The 20672-nt window shown below is 40.8% G+C and overlaps 3 protein-coding genes across 4 annotated transcripts; 1 reads left to right on the forward strand and 2 right to left on the reverse strand.

The window, feature by feature from the left end:
• Positions 1 to 464: 464 nt before the first annotated feature.
• Positions 465 to 2572, reverse strand: fkbp14 (FKBP prolyl isomerase 14). The gene is made up of 4 exons (XM_029451045.1): positions 2248 to 2572; positions 1787 to 1938; positions 1532 to 1659; positions 465 to 1434 (listed from the first exon to the last, which is right to left on the reverse strand). The coding sequence occupies exons 1-4, from the start codon at positions 2475 to 2477 to the stop codon at positions 1276 to 1278; spliced, it is 669 nt and encodes a 222-aa protein (XP_029306905.1). The 5' UTR covers positions 2478 to 2572; the 3' UTR covers positions 465 to 1275.
• A 173-nt stretch (positions 2573 to 2745) lies between these two features.
• Positions 2746 to 10578, forward strand: plekha8 (pleckstrin homology domain containing, family A (phosphoinositide binding specific) member 8). The gene is made up of 13 exons (XM_029451042.1): positions 2746 to 2963; positions 3458 to 3574; positions 3690 to 3845; positions 3964 to 4085; positions 4344 to 4502; positions 4608 to 4648; positions 4884 to 5011; positions 5659 to 6013; positions 6839 to 6924; positions 7835 to 7893; positions 8284 to 8485; positions 8589 to 8650; positions 8740 to 10578. The coding sequence occupies exons 1-13, from the start codon at positions 2924 to 2926 to the stop codon at positions 8935 to 8937; spliced, it is 1725 nt and encodes a 574-aa protein (XP_029306902.1). The 5' UTR covers positions 2746 to 2923; the 3' UTR covers positions 8938 to 10578.
• A 1340-nt stretch (positions 10579 to 11918) lies between these two features.
• Positions 11919 to 20423, reverse strand: colq (collagen-like tail subunit (single strand of homotrimer) of asymmetric acetylcholinesterase). Of its 2 annotated transcripts, none has more exons than XM_029451044.1 (17): positions 20218 to 20423; positions 19444 to 19553; positions 19028 to 19117; positions 18180 to 18224; positions 17973 to 17999; positions 17025 to 17096; positions 16645 to 16707; positions 16529 to 16555; positions 16300 to 16344; positions 16118 to 16153; positions 15929 to 16009; positions 15543 to 15639; positions 14979 to 15109; positions 14460 to 14579; positions 14215 to 14341; positions 14019 to 14121; positions 11919 to 13767 (listed from the first exon to the last, which is right to left on the reverse strand). In XM_029451044.1, exons 1-17 carry the CDS (start codon positions 20312 to 20314, stop codon positions 13698 to 13700), a joined length of 1341 nt encoding a protein of 446 aa, XP_029306904.1. In that variant the 5' UTR covers positions 20315 to 20423; the 3' UTR covers positions 11919 to 13697. The 2 variants fall into 2 exon arrangements, with proteins under 2 accessions (XP_029306904.1, XP_029306903.1); XM_029451043.1 differs by having other exon boundaries at positions 14215 to 14356.
• Positions 20424 to 20672: the final 249 nt, after the last annotated feature.

Raw genomic sequence — 20672 nt, forward strand, 5'->3', positions numbered from 1 at the left:
AACAGCGCTGACGGCCATCGCACACATCTCACTGGCTTCTTTAACCTTTGAAACATTGTGCTTCCCGTTGATGCTGCACAGCTGATTTCGTCCTACCTACTGCCTACTGATAGAGCATTGAGCCGTATGCTACTTCTGCTCTGCCTGTTATAAAGCTTTATTGTACGTTACATAGTCTGTGATTGCCTATAGATAAAGATAGTTTACTAAAGAGTATATAACATCTTGTTTTTACAACTTCTTATTTTAGTAATCAATGATCCCAGCTAGTTCTTTTTTCATAACTAAATGGAAAACAAATAGGAAGTTGTCTTTGTGGACTCACATGATATTTGACATGCAGTGAGTATAATTTAATAGAGCGGAGTATGACGGGGGTTTTCCCCTTTCTTTTTATGGATTGTTCTTAAATAACGATTCAGAAACGTTGTTTCCTACTCAAAGTTCAAAAAGACCGTTTTAGATACTGTTTTAGGAAATATTTGTTTATTCACTGCAAAATGTTCATTGTGCATGCCATTGAGAGAATGTGATGGTTGCGTAAGGCTCACTACTGGTTATATGAACTGAAAAAACATGAAAATAAATTCAATGGTATTCCTTAAAGGCATAATTTGGAGAATCCATCACTGCAAGTGACTGAAACCTTTCTATATAAGCCTCCTGCGTACTTTTCCGTGATTCAAACCTGATGACATGAATTGATATGTGACTGTACTCATTTTGATCTGGCAGACACAGGGACATCTAGAAACTGAATGAGAGGGAACCCTGACGGTACACAGTTGCTGTTTTGTTTTGGGATTTGATCAAGGTTTGTAAGTATGATACAACAAGTCTAGGACAAGAGTGCCCTCTAGTGATTAATGAAGACGTACACAGAAAAACTACCATCATCCAGTATAACATCACCAAGGCTGACTACATACAGTAGACCTACACAGGTTCAGTGTTCCGCACATGTATTGTAAAGATAATACAAATAAATTAACATAATGCTCTTTTTAATTCAAAACTGTTCATTTTAATAAAATCAATAACAAAAAAGTCCAATACTGTAGCCTAATCTGTGGTGACATCAGTGCAGAATGGAGATATAAAATAATTAGAGATCTAATTTTCCATGAAATGTTAAACTAAAAGGAAAACAATACTGTTAAATTGCAATGTAAAAAAACAAGCCCAATAACTAATTCACAATTCCTCACTTCAGGTCACTATTAAGGAGGATATTCATCAAACAAACGCTAGTTTTAAGTAGATGAAATCAGTCCTTTAGAGCTCATCGTGTTGGTAGGTGAATTCCCTCGCAGATATAAAACCATCTTCATCTTCATCCTCATTTTTGAAGATGTCATCTACCATCACTTCATGGTTTGTGTCATTAGGGGAGTAGCCGTGCTTCTCAAATTCTTTCTTCAGGTACTCTGTCACCTGTAGTGAAGATAGAATAACAATGACATAGCAATGAGAAATATGAATACATCTATGCACTCTGGGAAAAGAAAAGCAGTTTAAAAGAATGTCACACCTCCTCTCTGCAGAGCTTCCAGTCATCATTGAGATCCATCTCCCGGAAAGACTCGTGCGACCTGGCACCATTTCGGATCTCCATGAGCTCAATGTCAAAAATAAGGGTACTGCTTGGAGGGATCTTGCCTGGGGGAAAAAAGTACATATATCATACATATAAGAAGCACATATTTTATGGTGGAACACAAGGGGGATCATAATCCACAGACCCTCTCTAACATGTATTTTTGTGTTACAAATAGTGTACCACTACCTTTTCCTTCCTTGCCATATGCCAGAGATGGAGGGACGGTCAGTTTCCTGCGCTCTCCTGTGCACATGTTCTGCAGACCCTTATCCCAACCCTTGAGCACCTCTCCATTCCCAAGAGTGAACCAGACTGGATTGTTATCCCCATGTTTGCGGCTGCCAAGAGTCACAAAGATCCATCACAGTTTTCTTTAAAAAGGAAAAGTCCAGTACACACAAAATTGATATGACAAATATGTACAATAAGAGTCTAATGGCTGCCACCTATAAGGACAGTCCAGTTAATGTTTAGGTCTGAATGTACAATGGCACAGACACCGACAAGTGATGAATAGTGTGCAGCATAGTGTACTCAATTAGATACATTGATTTTTACAGCAATAACAAGCAGTGACTTTTCTGCAGAAAGAGTGTAAGAAACTTGCACATGCAGCATTTTTAGGCCTACAGTTTCTATCTCATTACCTGGAAAAAAACAGCGTGCCATTACTCTCCAAGAATCCCTCGTGATGAACAAGAAGCATGTCTCCATACTTTGACTTACGGTAACACATGAAGGGTTTATGTAAAACTTCAATTTTCACTTCTGGCTCGGGCAGTTTCCCCGCGGTGACAAACACTAACAGTGAGGGCAATATCAAACACATAGAAAAAATAATCATTTTGATCGGCAATAGCTCCCCTACTCGCAACATTTTAAAAAGCTAAATGCAGATCCTAAAATAAATATACATTGCAGGAATGCCAACTACGTGGCACCCAACTTCTGCATGAACTGTACTGTTGTGCGGCGAGTCTGCCCTCCTCCCTCTACAATTGGATAAAATCATTCTGAAGCCCCGCCTTTGGTCTATGTTCTCTTATTCTATTGGTTCTTTTTGTGTCAATCACTACAATCCACACCCACAGTGCTTAAATCCCTCTGATGTAAATGGGAGGAACCTCGTTAGCTTCTCTTGTAAGAGCTTAGAGCTCGATTCACGGAAAAGTTTACGCACTTTTATCTACGTAGCTGAGATGCAAAGCCTTGGACGTTACGCCACAATTCACACTCGGGGCCCGATGGAGTCGCTGCAATCAGCTGTGCATCATATCTTGTTTTGATAAACAAGTAATGAACGGCGAAAACACATAATTAAAAATGGAAGGAATGCTGCATAAATGGACCAATTACATAAGTGGTAAGTTTATCCCACAGTCGTTGCGTGTCTTGGGTTATTGTGCTCGTTTTAAGGACGCTAGCTAGCATGACAACGTCACTTGTGTTGAGTTGGAGATAACGTTAACAGGCAATGGGCAAGCTAACGTTAGCAACCGTCAGCCTTCAACTGTCGGCGCTTATGCATCACTTTGAATTAACTAACGTTAGCCTCTCTTTGACGTTGCTAGGTTAACTGTTTAACGAATAAGAAGTTAACCTTGTTTATTAAGTCTTAACGGGTTGCGCTATCTAATTAAGGTTGTTTCCATCATCTGTCATTCTAATCTGATTTAACTACTGATTAGCTGTTGCTAACCTAACGTAAGGGTTAACTCTTTCCAACTTGTGAAGCTAGATGAAGTGGTTTTATATTGACTTTTACCAATTGATTTTCAATATTCGAAATTCAGTACCCATACTAAACTTAAACGGCAACGTTGCATGATCTAAAATGTATAAATACTTTTTTTTCAGGTTGGCAACCTCGTTGGTTTGTGCTTGATGGAGGAACTTTGTCTTACTATGACTCTCAAGAAGATGCCTTGAAAGGTTGCAAAGGCAGCATTAAAATTTCAGTTTGTGAAATCCAAGGTCGGTATTTCTCAATTTGTCCTGTCTACTGTGTTTCATTGTGAAAGTGTGTGTGAGTAACTTTCTACTGCTTTTTGGATGTAATCCTGACAAGCATATCTCCTTGTTTTATTAGTTCATTCCTCAGACTCTACACGAGTTGACCTGACCATACCAGGAGAGCAGTACTTTTACCTCAGAGCCATCAATGCAGCAGAGAGGCAGAAATGGCTGGTGGCACTGGGAACCGCCAAAGCTTGCCTTACAGACAACCGGACAAAAAGAGAAAAAGGTATTTGGATGTCATAACCTCCTCATCTGACATGGATTGCATTTACACAGCTACTATTCTATTGTAAAATAGTGTGAACGTCTTCTCAAACCTTGGCTTATTTGCTGTCTTATTACAGAGCTCCAGGAGAACACAGATGCACTTAAAACTAAGATGTCAGAACTCAGATTGTACTGTGACCTTCTTCTACAACAAGTAAACAAGATCAAGGAGAATGATGAGCTAGGAGACACAGAGGAGGTAAGGTTAAGGTTAGGATGAGCCGACGAAATAAGAGTAGCTGCTGCTGTTGTTGTGAAACTGCAGTATAGGGCAGCCCATTTGCAACTTGCAAGACATCAAATTGTTTGCTTACTAATAGACCAGACAGGCAGCAAATGTTATCACATGTACGTTTTCTTTTTTCAAACTTTGCTTTATAGATTTGAGCAGATTTTGTTAGCATACCATTACCAATCAGTGTACTTACTTATATGTATGTTTGTGTGCCCTTTTCAGACGGGCATAGACACTGGGAACATGGTGAAGTCTACATGCACCACTTTCCTTAAGACTCTCGAGGAATGCATGCATATAGCAAACCGTACTTTCAGTACGGATATGACAACACAGAGTCCACCAGAATCTCCTCCAGTAGCAGCCATCAAACCTCAGAAGGTACATTTATGTCACCACTCCTTTGTCTACTCAGATAACCGAATAACATCTAGTATAAACTGTACGGCTTGTCTAATTATATATGGTGTTGTTTTTATCCAACAGATTAAACCTGTCAATCATTTAAAACAGAACCTTGGAGAAAAGTAGGTCGCTTTTTTTTTTTTTTTATGTATTTATATTGCCTACACTGCTTCTTCCTCATTTATTAACTGTCACATAGATGGTCAAAGTAGCACTTAGGCAAAAGTAAAATACCCTTTCATATGTTTTATGGTGATACAATAATAGTCTGTTAATAATGTTGCAGTTCTTTGGTATTAGACACAAATGCCAGTTATATATTCTAAGTTTTAGAATTAACACTGAAATTCATTACAGATCGAGAGATTTGGCTGAAACCTCAGGAGAAGAAATTGCACATGACAACCAGAGCCTTGACTCTGGAGCAGAAGGAACAGATGCACCAGATGAGCCAGATAGACCAGAACAACATTCTTCCCCATCAGGTTAGTCAGGGGTCCCAACCCAAACTGAAAAGCATTACTGCATTCCATAAAGGAAACACCACAAAGAGTAAAAGGGTTGTGTACATCATCTGAACTGATGTGGATAGATTATTGCCTTTTTTTAGTGAGCAGACAGTGATGGACTCCCCTGTTACATTATTGCTTTTTCCCTTTTTTAGAAGTAGCAAACCCTGTGAGGGGAAGCTACTGCCGGTGATGGAAAATAAGACCTGAGGCTTTTCCGTTTCATTGTGTTGGGTTATGCTGTGTCACTATAAATACATTATTAACACATAATATATGTGTAAGTGTACTGATGAGGTGTCCTGTAGTGATTTGCTTTTATTAGATAGATATGAGTATTTTAGTTTGTTGGAACTTTAAAAAAAAAGTAAAACACTTTTATTAGACCTTTTTTATTTTGGTTTGAATTTACATTAGAAAATATTACATATGTTTAGGAGACCTGAAAGAGTTGCATTGTAAGTAAGGTGTTAGTCTTTTCCACGTGATAGATGTGCAAGCCATCAAAGTGCTGCGTTCAGAATTTGCTACACCCAGTCTGATAAACTGTGCTTCAGCTGTGATCAACATCTTGACAGAAACCATATTTTGTATACCCCCTTTTTGTCTACTGTGTCACACAGACATTGATGCCGCAAACGGCAACAGCTCAGTCCACGAGGAGGGAGGTGATCCCGCTTTACACACTACCCAGAATACCCCTGAGATTGAACACTACGACCAACCAGCAGAGGGGGACGAGGAAAATGAAGCCGATGATCAAGAGGAGACGAAACAAGAGCAGAAGCACAAAGTGGACCAAAGTCAAGAAGAGCATGACAACAACAACGAGGAAGTGAACGCCGTTCAGCCTCAGCACCAACAGGAAGCTGTTCAAGACCAAGAAGAGGCGCAACATGAAGGCGAGACTTCCAGAGATTTAGCAGAGCTGGAAGACACAGAGCAGGTGGAAACTTTCTTCAGCACAATGAGTCACAGGTATGAAAATGCTACTCAGGAAGGTCACATCCTTTAGGACACAATCGTTACTGTATGATGGTCTGGGATATTTCACTATGACAGTATTAGGGTTGACCAGTCCAAGCTATATGTAGTATTTTTGTCTTTGAGGCACTGCACTTCTTCTGCAACTTTTGACTAAACTGCACAGTAATTTAGTTTGTGGAAATATATAAATTGTATTCCCGTGTTGCACAGAATAAGTATATAATAACAGGTTTGGAGATTTTTAACTTAATCCATTTTATGATGTCGTTGTAAGTGTTTTATATTAGTGTGTTCTCTCTTGATCACGTGACACAGAGAGGCCCTCATCTCATATTTGGGTTTGTAAAGTTTTTTTGTTTCACTCTGTATTCTAACGTATCTTACCTTCTTTTCTTTTTTTTTTTGAAGAGTGTTACTGAATAATAGACTAGCGTGTTTATAATCAACTCTGTAATCTTTAGTTATGACGTAAAACATTATTATAATGGAGAAAATCATTGTCTGACTTAACCAGTCGCTGCAAGATGGAGACGACGTTATGTTCATTTTGCTTGGTCTTTTCAAAATTGATCAGACTGCTTAAGATCATTAACATTAGCAAAAAAAAAACTGTTAAATTGTAGAACAAGTAGTGGAATAGTCTCAGGTATTGTCAGGCATTGAATCGCATGACACTGTGTGAATCATTTCTCTGGCTTGGTTTTGACGTTTGTACCCTTTTTTATTGTTTTCTGTTTGAGTTGATCAAATAAAAATTGAAATGGCGTACTTACCTCTAATACATTCTCCTGTTTGAATCTGTTCTACTTTTTTTAGATTTAGTGATATAAGACTGGACGACGACAATGGTATCCCTACACAAGAGTTTTTGGACTCATGCTATGCAATAGTACCTGTATTAGGTAGGCCGGTCACTTTCAGTCTCTCCTTTTCTTTTAAATCTTTCCCTCTTTCACATAATGCTACACATGTGGTCATTTCACCCTTCATGGCTTTTATAAGGAAAAGTTCTTCCTGCTGTTGTTTTCTTGTCACTTGTGCATGCTCTGTCTGTATTTAATAACGTGGCAGCTTTCTGTCTTGGGTTCATCATCATCCTTTTCTTTCATGGCCTCATTATTTCCTCCTGCACCTGTATGTTTTATGTTGTATGTTTTATGTTTTCTTAAGTTGTATTGTTACCTCATACATGTTGATGTGGCTGCGTGTGTCCTTGTCTGTCTGCACTACACATTCTACACAGTCTAACACAGACCGATGAAGGTGGTCACTCACAGTCACAGTAACAATATGACACAAGGTGCAAGACTTTTAAAACGACAGTTCTTGTTTGATAATTGTGTAGGGAAATTGCCGGATGTTTGATAAAAAGAGCTTCATTAGACTCGGACCAATAATTAGGAAGGGAGGTGGCATTATGAATTTTGGTCGTTAAAAGAATGTTCTTGGTGGTACGAGAGATTTGCAGATAAATCTAAACAGAATTCAATTTGTACATAGGTTTATGTTAGCCTGGCCAACTCGCATATGTTTCATATTAACCAGCATCATAACAAGATGCCTGTTTATAATGGTCCTCTTTAAATAAAAATAAAAACATTGGATCGCTATTAATAACTATACATTTCAATCTGAAATTACCAGAATTATGCTCACGTCCAGCCGTGTTCAAATTGATGCGATATCTGTGTTTGATATCCTTAACGCCATGACTGACTTTTAACATTGTACGGCCTTTAATCATAGAGCACAAAACTAAGAATATTTCCTTCATAAGCAACAAAGAAATGATCATGGATTTTCTCTTCTCAGACAAGCTGGGCTCCACAGTGTTTGCGCCAGTTAAAATGGATTTTGTTGGAAACATCAAGGTATGAGTGCATGTCAATGATGTGTTGTCTTAAAGCAGATTTCACTGTTTAACAAGAGAAGTGATGACATAGTTTTTAAAAAAGTGTCTCAGTTTTTGACTTTAACACAGTGTGAATCAAAACGAGTACTTTTACGATGTACTATATAATATGTCAATGAGGTGATTTGCTGTAATACTGGTTGACGCCTTGTGCAGCTTTAAAAAAAAAAAAAAATGAGACTTATGGCTTGTTAATCCTCTTATTCTTATTCTGTCGATGTACATTAGATCATTTAACTTATTGAGCGGTTAGTTTTGTCAAATCAGAGTAATGATGATGGCATGGAGTAGAATCAGGATCTATTTCCTGTTCATGTCACTTTATCACCCCGTCTCTTTGACCCTGTAGAAAATTAACCAGAAGCTGATGTCAGACCCCGATAGCTTCCCCACACTACAGTCCATCGTGCTGCATGAAGTGCGGACAGACAACGCCCGGATGCGCAACTCTGCCACCGAGGCTCTGCTGTGGCTCGGACGAGGCCTGAAGTTCCTCAAGGAGTTCCTGTCAGAGGTCAATGCAGGAGAACAAGACATCCAAGGAGCGCTAAGTGAGTCTGATTTCTACGATACGCAAATCTACAAACAAGTTAAAATATGTGGAACTTAATGCATGTTCAAGATTCATCAAGTTCTGTCTATTCTCTCACCCAGACAACGCCTATGGGAAGACCCTTCGGCAGTACCACGGATGGGTTGTGCGAGGCGTCTTTGCTGTACGTATTCCTCACACTTACCAATGTGTTTCCCCTCTGAGCTTCATCTGTTACTGGAGTGTGACTATTGCATGCTTCTATTTCCCCAGTTGGCGCTGAGAGCCGCCCCGTCTTATCAAAGTTTCGCCTCCGCCTTAGTGACGAGAGAGGGCGACCAGATGAAAGGCAGCTTCACCAGCGGCATTCACAAGGACCTGGGAGTGTACCTGCCTGCCATGGGGAAGCAGCTGGCCATCCTAGATGCCCTATATGAAGAATACAACCTGGAGTCTGATGAAGTGGTGTGAAACTTGAACAAGGAGAGGATCAGAGTACAAGGAAGGACAGAACCTGAGCGCAGGGGCAGAGTAGTGGCCGACTGCTGAATGACGGTGCCAGATCTTGTGTATTTTGTGTACAAAGTAGTGTGAGCGTGTCCCGTGTCAGTGTGAGGTGTTTCCAGTGGTTGTTAAACTCTACCACAGTAGAGGGTCCAGGTTTGAAGAAGGTATTATTGTCTGTATTTGGGAACAAACATTAACAATTAGGACATTTCACCCCGAGTTTCCGGGTCTTGTTTAAAACACCATCAGTAGGGATTTTACGCCCGTATTATGCAGACTCCAACCATAACGAGTCTTGGTGACATTTGTTTGTGGTGCACATTTTGTGGCTGTATTGTGGCTTTTTTTATGTACAGGTACATAACCACAAGGTATTTTTGCTTTAGTAACTACCCTGGAAAGTTTACTTGTGATTTCCCCTATCGGAACGCAAAGACATTTTTAATCAAGGTTTTCCTGTTTCCTTAGATTCATGAATTGGGGGTGATACTTGCGACTAATGGAGAGCACTATTTGACAAAATGTCAGATTGTTCCACTGCCCAATATATGCCTTTAAGTATGTGATGGATTTGCTAACTTTTTTATTGTATTAGGTAAAAAGTTAGTTGCACTGACTGTTAAAGTTAGGAATTTATAATATATGTGGATTAGTTTTTTTCTTTCCCTGAATCTGTTTAATATAAATCCTGCAGTTTGACAATGTTTTGCTAAAATGTTATGAGCTATAAGCTCTGGAGACTTTTCCGAGGGACCAAAAAGGAGCTGTCATGTGACTGGCTTTAGCCTCTGCTGCCTACAGTACCACAACACACAAGAACAAAATGATACAGTGTAGCTGTTAAACTACTGACAACTGCTGAATACTTGTGTGGACATCCTCTGCACAAACCTATGCATACAATGCATTTTCACAATGTTTTATTTATTACGTCTTAAGTTATAGAGTTCGCATTTATGTCATGGGGATCATTGCAGTCCAGCTCTCGTGTGAATGTTTGGGCGTTTGTATCCATAGAGCACCTTTATTGATTGCATGGATTTATGTGTTAAGTAATATAGGTGCCAATGGAAACTGAATATAGGCCAAGGCCTTAAATTAACCAAGTTAATAAATAATCCTAATGGGGGGGGGGGGGATAGAACGTTCAATACATTGTTTCTCCATCTCTGTACTAATAATGAACACGGACATTCAGCTAGTCTACTCTATAGGTTTCATCATCTCATACACTTGAGTGTTATTACCAACCGTACTTAATATTTTATGATGTCGCTTCAACAATGAAAAATCAAGTTGTAAGACTCGATTTGTCCATGGAGTCACTGAGCCGTTCAGACAAAGCAGGAACGTCCTCATAAGGCTTGTTTTTTGTTTGTGTTTTTTTTTTACCAAAACATATCTCGTATTTTTCAACCTTTTTGTTTTTTTCAGGAATACATACTGTAATAATTCTTGAAGTGAGGCATTAGCAGCAGGTTTACATCCTAGTCAATTCCAATGAATATGATATTGTAATATTGCAAACATTTGATTAGTTTTTTTCTACGACTGTATATAAGATGCTATTTGATTTTTACATAATAAACAATGAAGTTGTCTTAGTGTGTGTCCAGTCCTGTCGTACTCACATAGGTTGTCTTATATTTTGCATAGGAAAGAAGCCCAGAGGTAACATGAACGTTTCTATTTATTAGGCCATTTACTCATGCTCCTGAACACAATTTGAGTGTATAATTAACACTGACACCTTAATATTTTTGCTTGAAACAAACCCGTGAGTAAGCAATAGATAGTAAATCTGCACAGGTGTTATTGGTATAAACTAAAGTGCCACACTGAGCTCAAATAACACCTTTGCATACCTTGCTAAGAGTGTTTTGCATGTGCAGCAGCAGTGTGTCCTCTGCCAGGCCTACAGCACCCTGCATGTCAGCCATTCCTCCTTATAGGTCAGGGATTTTCCTTTGCCTTGGGATAACAGCTGCCCGCTTCCTGTCTCCGTGGGCTCCTTTGCATCACCCCTACTGCCACAGCTGTAATGTTACACCAGCCAACCTGCACTAAAATAACCTTTTGTTGGAAGAAAGTGTTTGATTTCAGCTCATCAACTTAATGTCTGTGAGAGCTCAAAATAGATCCTGCTTGATCCGGCATGACCAGTGTCTTTATTTGAGGGAAAAGCAATCAAATAACATCAAACAGCTGTTAGTTCATAAATTCACTTGCACCTAAGGTAACTGTTCAAGATTCCCAAACTCCACATGTAGTTAACTTTACTTGGGGGGCACAGCAGATCTTTTCATTACAGAGCAGTAGAATCAGGTTGGTCACTGCATCTCCAGCGACATTTAGTGCTGTATTGAGACATCTGTGGTACAAATCTGATTGGCCCGGTCAGGGGAATGCACATGAAGGGATAAATACGCCACAGTAAGCTTTTACTCGGGCATCTCGGCAGACAAATTGTCCTGATGTGATTTAGAAAAGAAATACGACATGCTAATGGAGTTATATGGTCGCTTCCAGCCTCAAACATCTCTGCTGCAACATTGGCTGGCTGCCCGTGCCCAACCTATATCACTGTGCCTCATGCCCGGGCACAGCTGTGAGGGGGCTTCATCGAGACAGAATCAAAAGCTGAAAAAAACCCATTGCCATGTCTGATAAAACAGCGAGTTCACTGTGTGGTCTGTCAACTATTCAGTCTAACGCAGCACTTTGCAAGAAGCTGCTGACAGCATCTTCCCCCCCCCCCCCCCACTTGATAGATATCAGCTTTGTCTTCTTTGTTTTTTACAGTGAGTGCTCTGAAAGAACATCAATAGCATCTGTATCACTGTCTACTGGCTTTCTGCACAGCTCCCCATCACTGTCACCACTTGCTCACACCACAGGAAGCAAAGCCGCTGACTAACATTTCAAAATGACTTGACAGGTTTGAATGATTTAAATTCCTGTTTTATTTATTTTTTTAATTATCCACAACTACTGTATAAATCATACCAGAGTAATAAAACAAAAATGAACTTTCACTATCCCAGTCACAGTGCATACAATATTTCATAAAGCCTTTACAGAACGTTACCACATGCATGTTATGTTTCAGCATTGTTGTGCATACACAATACAGGATACAGCACAGCAGCACAGGCCACATACAGAACATTCAACATAGCTTCCGAAAGGTATTTCAGCTTTGTGCGTGGCACAATTCATCACTATCATATTAGGTGTGTCATACATACAGTAGCTACACTCTAGGCAGAGCAAGACTGACATTTCTTAAGACACCTGCTACGCTGATGAATGCGAGGATTTACAAAACAAAGAGGAAGCGTTTCATATTCATTAGCACGGTATCACAAGCATGCGGAGACGATATAGTAACAGTCTTTATCTCACTTTATAACACCTGACTACATCGAAGTATGGCTGAGAACAGGTCTCCCTTGGCACTGCCACTCATACAGTAGCTTATGGAAAATGTCAGCTTATATTGGCAAGTCATTTTCACCATTGGTGCCAAACATACAGCAGACTACATCTACACTGTTAAGTTTACTGTTGCGTTTCTCTGTTGCTGTATATACTGTAAGACAGAAGAGACAAAGATAAAGAGGTATTAGAGTAAATACATGACCATAGGACGGACTGGAAGTGAAATTCCTCCCCCTTGAGCAGCTACAGACTATCCCAGCCTTTCCTGTGCAGTGAGAAAATTAAGAACGTATTTAACAGTTTCAAGCCTTCACTTACAGTATATTTCATTTCTCACTGAAGCACAGGGAAGACACTTGAGTAACCTGTGCGCTACAGCGTACAGTCACTGCCATTTAATTTACAAAGAGAGCATTTGGGGGGGTTTGGTGCCTGTGAAAGGTGCTGTTTGGAGCTACATTACCTGTTGGTTCCTGAGAAGTTTTTGGAGGGATTTATGAAACCTTGTCCAGACTGAATGTCTCTGTCAAGCACGGTACCACCACAAGCTGAGGAAGCCAAGTCGGCATAATTCATGCACCGCCATCCCGAACCGTACATATTGATCTTACTATATGCCTGGCTTTACCTTTTACAACTGAAATTCTTGATGTGATATTGAGACTACACAGTCCGGGCCTGGTCGTGGGCAATAGTAGGTAAAGTGACGGGTTACATGCTTGGATAGTGACAGCTGCTGTCACGGTCTCAGTAATCCCAGCCTCATGCAAATGCTGTGCAATGTCATTGACGCTGCAGTAGAATACCTGAGGCCACGGCTCTGGATGTCCTACTGCCTCTCTTTCTCAGCAGTAACTGGGTCAAGATTAATACTCCTCTGGACAGGCTACTGCTCCTCTGCAACATCTCCCACTGGCACTTAATTAAGTCTCGGCATGGCTGTCGCACAACTGTTGCATCCAGAGGCTGATTCATGGTGACGAGGCCAGTCTTAAGTCCTGCTTGTTAAGACTGAGTGCAGTTGTCCTGTGCATTTCCTAAGTGTGGGTGAAGGTTTTTCACCTCCGCTCACCGACTATAACTCCGGGGAGCTACGTGGCATTTCAGCAGCAATACAGACGAGTTATATGTAATATATGTTTAGTTTTTTTTTCTTTCATCATAGAACCATTGGCTGCCTCTACCTTCAGAGTCTCTTCCTTGGAGCATGATTGATCTTTTTTTTGCATGAAAATATTCCAAATAACACACAGAGGATCCCGCTGCACTGTCCAGCTTCCTCCTCAGGTGAAGTACTTGCAGTTTGTGGAGTCAATAACACAGTGTGGTGTGCACTTGAGGTGACCGTATGACCTGTGAATAACAGGAGAAGCAACACTTTCTGTCAGTTGAACATGGCAACAAAACACTTTTGTGACATGGCATAAGTGTTGTCTTTTCCTGGTTTTAAAGGCTGCATTTCAGTAAAATTATTTAATTTTCTGAACTTAACAGTTCTATTATTTGCTTTTACTCACTTAGTTATTATTTTCACATTACTGATGATTTGATTTGATTTGATTTGCTCCATATCGCCCCGCCCTATAGTTGTATACTGTGCTTACCCTGGAAGATATGAATTACATGTCTGGTATCCAAAGTCCTTTCCATCACACTCCTCAGCCCCCTCATAGCGGTATCCGTCTCCACAGTAAGCGTGTTTACACTCTGTGGTAAGGGGAGATAGGTGGAGGGGTCATGTTATATGTGTACCGCAAAGTAAAACTCAGGAGCTATTATAGAGCACCAAACGTGACTTACTGACGCAGCCGTCAGTGACGACTCTGTTGCTGTCATCACACTCCTCCCCGCTGGAAATCTGCACAATCCCGTCACCGCAGTAACCTTCATCATCAGGTGCGTTTTCCATGGACTGGTACGGCGTCAACTGGAATGGAAAAGTCTTTAACAGAGTTTAAAAAAAGTTAAACAAAAAGGAAAAACTGCTTTAAAGAAAATGTGCAAAACAAGATGAAGCCATCTGATTGTGCTGAATGCACTGATACCTGGATTGGCAGCCAGCCATCAATGTCTTTGAAATAGAGAGATCTCTGGTCTTTGCGGAATGCAAGCGCATTATCTGTGTGCAGGCGCTGCAGTTCTTCCTCATTGCTTACAACGAATATCTGAATGAGTCAAGTTGACAGTTCAATATTTACTGCATTTTTAATTATATGGTTGGAGTCCCGTTGGAATGCATTTTTGAGATATCAAGCATCAAAATGTAATATCTCCACTGGCAGTATGCCTCTGGAAGCAATATCCATGTCCCCAATAGGCGTACTTTTATCTCTCTAAATAATTAACTCAAAAGTTATTAAAAACCCAATAACCCATGGGTTTCTAAAAACTCACAAGTAAATATAACATGTAGTTTTATGGAATCAGAGATTTTACATACATACAGAATAACATTTTGATAATAAAAAACCTTAACATTTTAGATATTTTGAGTTTTTTTAAGTAATTTGTCAAATGATTCAGTATATTACAAAATACTTTCAACAAGACTTTTAATTCCTCACCGCCGGTACTTTGAGATAGTTTCCTCTGGAAGGATAATCATCAAATGCAGAATTACTGAGAGGGCTGCAGCTACACTTTCCAGGAGACCCTGGTGAACCACGTGCACCCTTTGTTCCAACCATGTACAGTCCTAAACATAAACAGAGAGGAGAAAAATATCATATAAAAAGACACAAAGCAAAAGCTGAGAGCCAAGTAACTAAAGTGAAGAGCTAAAGTTAGGCTATAGCTTATAGAAATACGATATGTCATGAGGCTTGCCATCTGTGAATCCCTTTTAGCCACATGATGTCATGAAGACGGCCTCTTGTTTCACCTTGGGAGATGAAGTTTCTCTGGTGCTAAATAAGACTACCGGTGTTACACTGGTCTAAAGTGTGCTTCCTTTAGCTGACGAGGGTGTTTGCTGCTTTTCCCACACTCTCAGAGAAAGTGCAGAGCCACACACAAACCAATCATTTCATAGTGGACGTAGGTAAATGAACAATACGTTGTTTTTTTAAAATCAGTATACTCAAGAGTTTTCAATCTGTTGGAAAATTGAAAAGGTAAAACGTTCTCACCTGTGGCAGGTGAACCAGGAGGACCAGGGTGGCCTGGAGTTCCCTGTGGGCCTGCAGGTCCCATAGGACCAACACTGCCCGTGTCTCCTTTCCCTCCCTGAAACACGATCGAAACAATACACAAGCTAGTCAGATTTTAAACAGTTCTTTACATTATGTTTAAAAGTTTACAAGCTTCAAACTAATACTCAATCCTGACATTTAAGACATTTTTGCATAGGTATAAATGACATTTTGAAGAGAAATCATTATTAACACACAAATAATAACTTCATTTGAGCAACAACAACCCACTGTTCTCAATAATTGTGTGCACATGTATAACGCACTATATTGCAGTTTTGAAACAATGCAAAGAGAATGTCACATGCCCACAAACTGCTCACCTGCTTTCCTCTCTTCCCTGGTCGGCCAGTGGGTCCTCTGTTTCCTGAGATCCCAGGTTCTCCTTTTGGACCCATTTCACCCTGCACAACAAACCACATCAACTCAACATTTAATTTGATCAGATTCTGAAAAGTTAGAAATCTGCGGAACAAATTCAAAACTCCTTCTTGTTCGAATGTGTTTCTCACTTTCTGTCCAAGCATTCCTGGGAAACCCATCGCACCCTGCGGATAAACAACAGTAAATTGTAATATTGACTAAGATTGCTTACAGCAGATATGCACTATATATATATATATATATATATATATATATATATATATATAGTGCTGCTGCATTAATAATAAACCCTGCTACTAACTCTGCCCACCTTGTCGCCTTTCACTCCACCTTCACCACGATCACCTCGAGAACCCTGATGAAGCAGATGACAGTGTGTTACATCACATTAAGCCTGGATGAAACTATATATCAAGACTTCATTTGCAAAAACAGATAAAAAGCCATTCTTAAAATGCACACAAAAAAGACATGCACAAGAACCCTTCATATCCAATTGCATTTTCTACTAAATGATAAATACTGAAATGGTTACATACCTTTTCCCCTTTATACCCAGGTAAACCCTAGAATTAAAGATACAAAATAAAGATGAAATAAAGTGGTGTGATGATGAGATTATCCCAGATCAGTGTAGTTCAAATGTATCTCATACCCGTGGCCCAATTGGTCCTCTGGCTCCAGACAGACCCATCAGTCCGTGGTCACCTTTCTCACCCTGACACACAGAAAAACATTAGGAATAAGACAAATGTGGAATGGCTTCATGTATTTAGGTGCACATCCCCAAATAAAACCTACACCCCAAAGAAGAAATGATGAGTGCAAACTTTGAATTTAAGGTTAATTTCTTATTTTTTACAATCAGGAATGTATATAGAACAGGTTGTTACATAACAGAGTATTTTATTGTACCAATGGGACTGAACACAAATCAGAGCGAACACTTACCTACCCTACCTTGTAATGGCACTTACTGGTCTCATCTCATGTAAAATATTATATCATCTACATTATGAGTTCTGACTTACTCACTTTGGGCCCACTTGGTCCAAGCCATCCAGCTGGTCCCTGTTTCCCAGGAAGTCCAGGAGGACCTGTCCGACCCTAACAGGAGACATCGCTTTTAACACATGATCTCAGATGTAGAAATACCTAATAAAACAATCGCTGCCACAGCTGAAGAGGCAGTTACCTCATTATATAATCAGGGCTTCTTATGTTAGCTTTGCAGCTTAAAGAAAGAAAGAAAGAAAGAAAGAAAGAAAGAAAGAAAGAAAGAAAAGCAATATAAGTGCAGGACTTGCTGCATAAGCTGACAGCCTGCTAGCTACAGTATTTATCAGACGCTGCTGCACATGTGGGGGGAGAATGACTTTAACGAGCCCTGTCACTTTACTCTCTTTAATTAAATGATGGGCTGTATATAGAACAGGAGCCCGTGCTTGTGGGAAATAAAATGATTTATGACCTGGCTGAAGCACTAAGCTAAATTGCACTGCAGTGCTGCAAAGCTGTTCTGTCAGGCCACCAGCCAGTGAGGCTCTCCCACCGGGCCGCTTTTGCTGCTCGGCCACAGAGACCGATCATTGATGGAGGTCACTTCTCTTCCGCCTGCTCCGATCAAACACTGTGTCCTGAGCTTTCAATAAAGCTGTGTGCGCTCGTTCCTGCATTTCTAATAGAAAGGGAGGGCCATCTGACAGAGAGGCATGATGCTGGATGTCTTTGAGGGGTCAATAGCGAGAGGAGACCATCCCTCTGCCATCGAAACAGCCCGTTTCAGCAGCTCTGCCTCCCTTGCATCCTGTCAGTGTATCTGTGCTCCTGTCAAGGTTGTACTTCCACACAATTCCTTGATGTCCACAACCAGGAACTGGCAGCGCTCTGAGTTACAGCTAGCGAGCAGGCGGAGGCACTGTGTCTCATATTTGAGTAAATCCACTTAGCGGAGAATATGGAGTGATTAATGGAGACTCTCACCTTTTGCCCAGGTCTTCCGATTTCTCCCTGACAACAGGATGCGGAGGAGGAGACAAGGACAGCATCTATTTAATACACTTTCCAGCAATCACCTTTCAGTCATGCACAACAGGTCAATTCAATTTGAGCTTATAAAATAATGAGTAGCTCTTAAAATGTATAATGAGCTACATAAATGAGATGAGACTGGGGTTGTAAACTGCTTACCTTTTCTCCCTTGGACCCTTCTATTGCAGGTAATCCAGGTGGACCCTGATAAAAAAAACAATAAAATGATTGCATATGCTCATAAATCTCAGAGATATCTACAGTATCTAAATTAGTTTTGTTGTCCACAACATCCCACCATAAAGTCATGTGTACTTCTGGGAGGCCACAGCTGCAGTTTCAATTAGCTAAAGGCTGAGTGGTCACTATTGATTTAAAAAGTGCCTTGTGGCTCTTTTTTTATAAACTGGAACGCTGCTTCAGTCCAGCTGGTGCTGTGACAGCCTGAGATGGGCAAATCTCATCGTTTGGTAAATCTGCTTTTCGCTTACAGTATGCCGGGCTAACAGAGGACGAGGTTGGGTTTGCAAGCACCTATTGAACCAAAACTTTCATCACCAGAGTACACAAACACATGGACACATGATGGTAATCCCTGGAATTTACGCGACCCAGTACTCCTGTCCAGGCAGACAGCTCTTCGGACAGTTTCTGAGAATGATGTGTGGGGCACTGGCAGCCAGTGGAAAAAGGCTATTTGTGTCTGAGCTAAATGTAGAGCGTTAATGGGCTGCTGTGTTGCATGGGCCAGAGAAATCCCCATCTCCTGCTTTGCAGGAACTCTCAAGATGAAGAGGATATGGGGTTAATTTGTTGTTGGAGTACTAATTCCTAACACCTTGTAACACCAGAGACTGTCTGTGATTTAGCCATACTGACGGTGAATCCTGCGTAAGCCAAATTGTGGGGGGTATGTTGGAGTGGTGTAATGATGCTAAGATCTACAGTACCGGTATATTAATAATGCTGTGATTAACCATGATGTGTGGGAATAGTCTGGATTCTACCTGAGGGCCAGAGGGACCAGCAGGTCCGCGGGGGCCTCGGACGCAGGCCTCATTGCCCGGCTCTGACTCACCACCACGAATGTCTTCATTCTGTAAAAATAAAAATACAATTATGTATTTCTTCAAAGCTTTGAAAAATGCTGTTTAGATAAAAAAGTCACAATAATTACAGCTTTACATTTTTTTTTTTAAGTCGATAAAGTTTGTCAAAGAAGTTCAATTCATCCCATTCTTGACATAACAATTCAGACTTGTAAAATCATTTCTTCCTGCAAACATGTTCCACCATCTGAGTGTTTTAAAAGTAGAATTCGGGGGTCAAGAAACAGTAAGTGTGGGGCAGTTTGGAACCCCCCCCCCCCTCCAAGGACATATCAACAGTCAGATATTCCACAATAGAAAGTCACGTGACTTACATGAGTGTCGCGGCGCCAAAGTGCAGGGGGTGGAGGAAACAGTGGGGGTGGAGGCGGACTCAGTAAACAGCATGGGCTGAATCTCCTCTGCTGCTCCTCGGTTCTGAGAGCTGTGCATGCAGTCAGTCACACCGGCGATGATGCCAGGTTTCAAAATTAGAAGAAGACAGTCAGAAGAGGTCATGTTTATGTTGTCTTAACAGCTGAACTTGAAACCCCTTCTACAAATAAGAAGAGTAATGCTTTATTAATGACACATGGGCATGCACGGGTAATTGAGGTACAAATAATGTGACATGATACCAACACATATCCCACACATACAGCAAACTAAATGGACAAGTCAAAGAGGTTAGAACATGCAGGAGCAACATAAGCGACAAGGAAACAGGTGCAAACTATCAAATCATGATACCCGCAAGCAGAGTTCTTAAAGCTCAAAACTGCTCTGAAGTGCCTGTGCCTCTTACTGAAGGACTGGAGCTGGTCTCGCTATTTATAGAGACATGTTCAGTCTATCTCATGCGCGACAAGAAAATAAAAACAAGTGTAGTTGATAACACTTATTATAGATAATGAGCTCCAACTGAATCCCAAAACTAGTTCATTTAGTATCCATGCTTTTACAGTCTACGCTTTCAGCACCTGTGCATGCATAGTACTGTATGTACAGTACAGCGCGCGCGCACACACACACACACACACACACACACACACACACACACACACACACACACACACTCACAGACAGGCTCAAAATTACAATATTCTTACCTGCAGGGAATGGAATAAAGGTGTCCAGAAAAGAGGACTGAGCCAGGCCATAACAAAACCACAGTGGCAGATACAGTCCAAGTGTTAAAAGAGTCATAGTGATCCAGATAGTTGCCTGACTTTATTTCTGAGCTACAGCAGCCCTGACACGCTGCCTTTCTCTCTCTCTCTCTCTCTCTCTCTCTCTCTCTCTCTCTCTCTCTCTCTCTCTCTCTCTCTCTCTCTCTCTACACTGTCCTCTCCCTCTGCTCCCCTCCCTCTCTGCTCGCTCTGCTCTGTCTCCTTTACGCCCTCAGAAGAAGGTAGGCCGACCAATGCCCATTAAACCTTTCCTCTGCATCAGTGTGCGCTAAAATTACAGGAGACAGCCCGTCAGCTGCTTCGAGTGCCAATATTAGACCTCTACAACTGCAGGGGGTGCCTTTTGTTGTTTCCACTCCTCTCACAGGGAGACT

This window comes from Cottoperca gobio, chromosome 16, assembly GCF_900634415.1.
Source record: "Cottoperca gobio chromosome 16, fCotGob3.1, whole genome shotgun sequence".
Classification (NCBI taxonomy): Eukaryota; Metazoa; Chordata; class Actinopteri; order Perciformes; family Bovichtidae; genus Cottoperca; species Cottoperca gobio.